This window comes from Meleagris gallopavo, unplaced genomic scaffold, assembly GCF_000146605.3.
Source record: "Meleagris gallopavo isolate NT-WF06-2002-E0010 breed Aviagen turkey brand Nicholas breeding stock unplaced genomic scaffold, Turkey_5.1 ChrUn_random_7180001875656, whole genome shotgun sequence".
Lineage (NCBI taxonomy): Eukaryota > Metazoa > Chordata > Aves > Galliformes > Phasianidae > Meleagris > Meleagris gallopavo.
Window position 1 is genome coordinate 1 of NW_011140217.1, and position 1,130 is coordinate 1,130.

Sequence of the window (1,130 nt, forward strand, 5' to 3'; positions counted from 1 at the left end):
GACATGAAGAATTAACCCAATTTTTTTTTTAACACTAAAGAGGATCTCACTTGAGTTCGTACCACCCATGAAAACATGCTTGAAAATCCAATTGACCAAATATTCCATTTGTTTACTAGAAGGAAATATACATAAACTGTCAAAATAGGGCAAACAGACCCAAATCTATTGCAAACTCAACCCTTCTCCTCCCTACCTCGAAACTGCATCAGTGTCTCCTTGAGGGAGGTGTTTTTCTGAGCAGGGCTGGTTGGGTTTTCTTCTGCTCCAGGCAAGATCTCTGCCACCTTCTGGGATTTCTCATTCTCCAGCCTGCTCAAGATGTTCCTGCTGTCCTGTAGGAATTCACACGGTGGCTGCTGGCATTTCTCCTCCAGCTCACGGATCTGCTCACTGATGGAGGAAATCTCCTCCAGGATCTTGGCCAGGTTCTCCTCTTTTCTCCTCACAATTTCCTGGTCCAGCTTTTCCAGCCGCCCCAAGAGGAGACGCTCCTGCTCTTCCACGAACTTCTGCAGCTCCTTGATGTCCAACACCACCTTCTGCCTCTCCTGCTGGACCTTCTCCTGCAGGGAAATTCAGTGCACGGGTTTAGAAACACTGAGTCAAAGCTGATTCATCGGGATGACTTTGTGTGCAGAGCAGCCATAAATTCCATTGCAGGGCAATAAGCAACACTCTTTATTTTTGCTACTTCTAGGCTGGAGGAGGGCATTTCCCAGGGGCTGTGATCTTTGTACCCAGAATGCTGCAGACCTTTGGCCAGCAGGGCGTGATATGTAGGGATGACTCAAGGGAAGGGAAGGCACAAGGCTGCACTTACGAGGAATTCCAGGCTTTTCCCTTCTTCAGCCTCCTTCAGCCCCTGCAGTTTTTCCTTCTTTTCCTTCAGGATCTGCATGTGAGCCTGGATTTTCTCCTGGATGGAGAAAAAACATTTTTCTGGTGCATTTCAATCCAGCCCTCACCCTTATGTGAAATTCTGGGCTGATTTTCAGGATCTCTACGATGGTCTGGGAATGAGACCTTGAAGAACATCGGGATGAACAACGATGGAAGAAAATGGAGAGCCCTAAAGTGGAGAATGGCCATCCGCCAACCCACAAAACACATTGAAAAAGGATAAAAAC

At 47.3% G+C, this 1,130-nt stretch overlaps 1 protein-coding gene across 1 annotated transcript; it reads right to left on the reverse strand.

The window, feature by feature from the left end:
- Positions 1-161: 161 nt before the first annotated feature.
- Positions 162-1,124, reverse strand: LOC104916232 (E3 ubiquitin-protein ligase TRIM7-like). The gene is made up of 2 exons (XM_010727238.2): positions 824-1,124; positions 162-566 (listed from the first exon to the last, which is right to left on the reverse strand). The coding sequence occupies exons 1-2, from the start codon at positions 899-901 to the stop codon at positions 177-179; spliced, it is 468 nt and encodes a 155-aa protein (XP_010725540.1). The 5' UTR covers positions 902-1,124; the 3' UTR covers positions 162-176.
- Positions 1,125-1,130: the final 6 nt, after the last annotated feature.

Bases quoted from the DNA above. Each gene is read 5' to 3' on its own strand.
- LOC104916232 (XM_010727238.2), bottom strand. From the start codon at position 901: ATGCAGATCCTGAAGGAAAAGAAGGAAAAACTGCAGGGGCTGAAGGAG. The intron at 567-823 runs GTAAGTGCAGCC...ATTTCCCTGCAG, and splicing joins GGAAAAGCCTGGAATTCCTC to GAGAAGGTCCAGCAGGAGAG.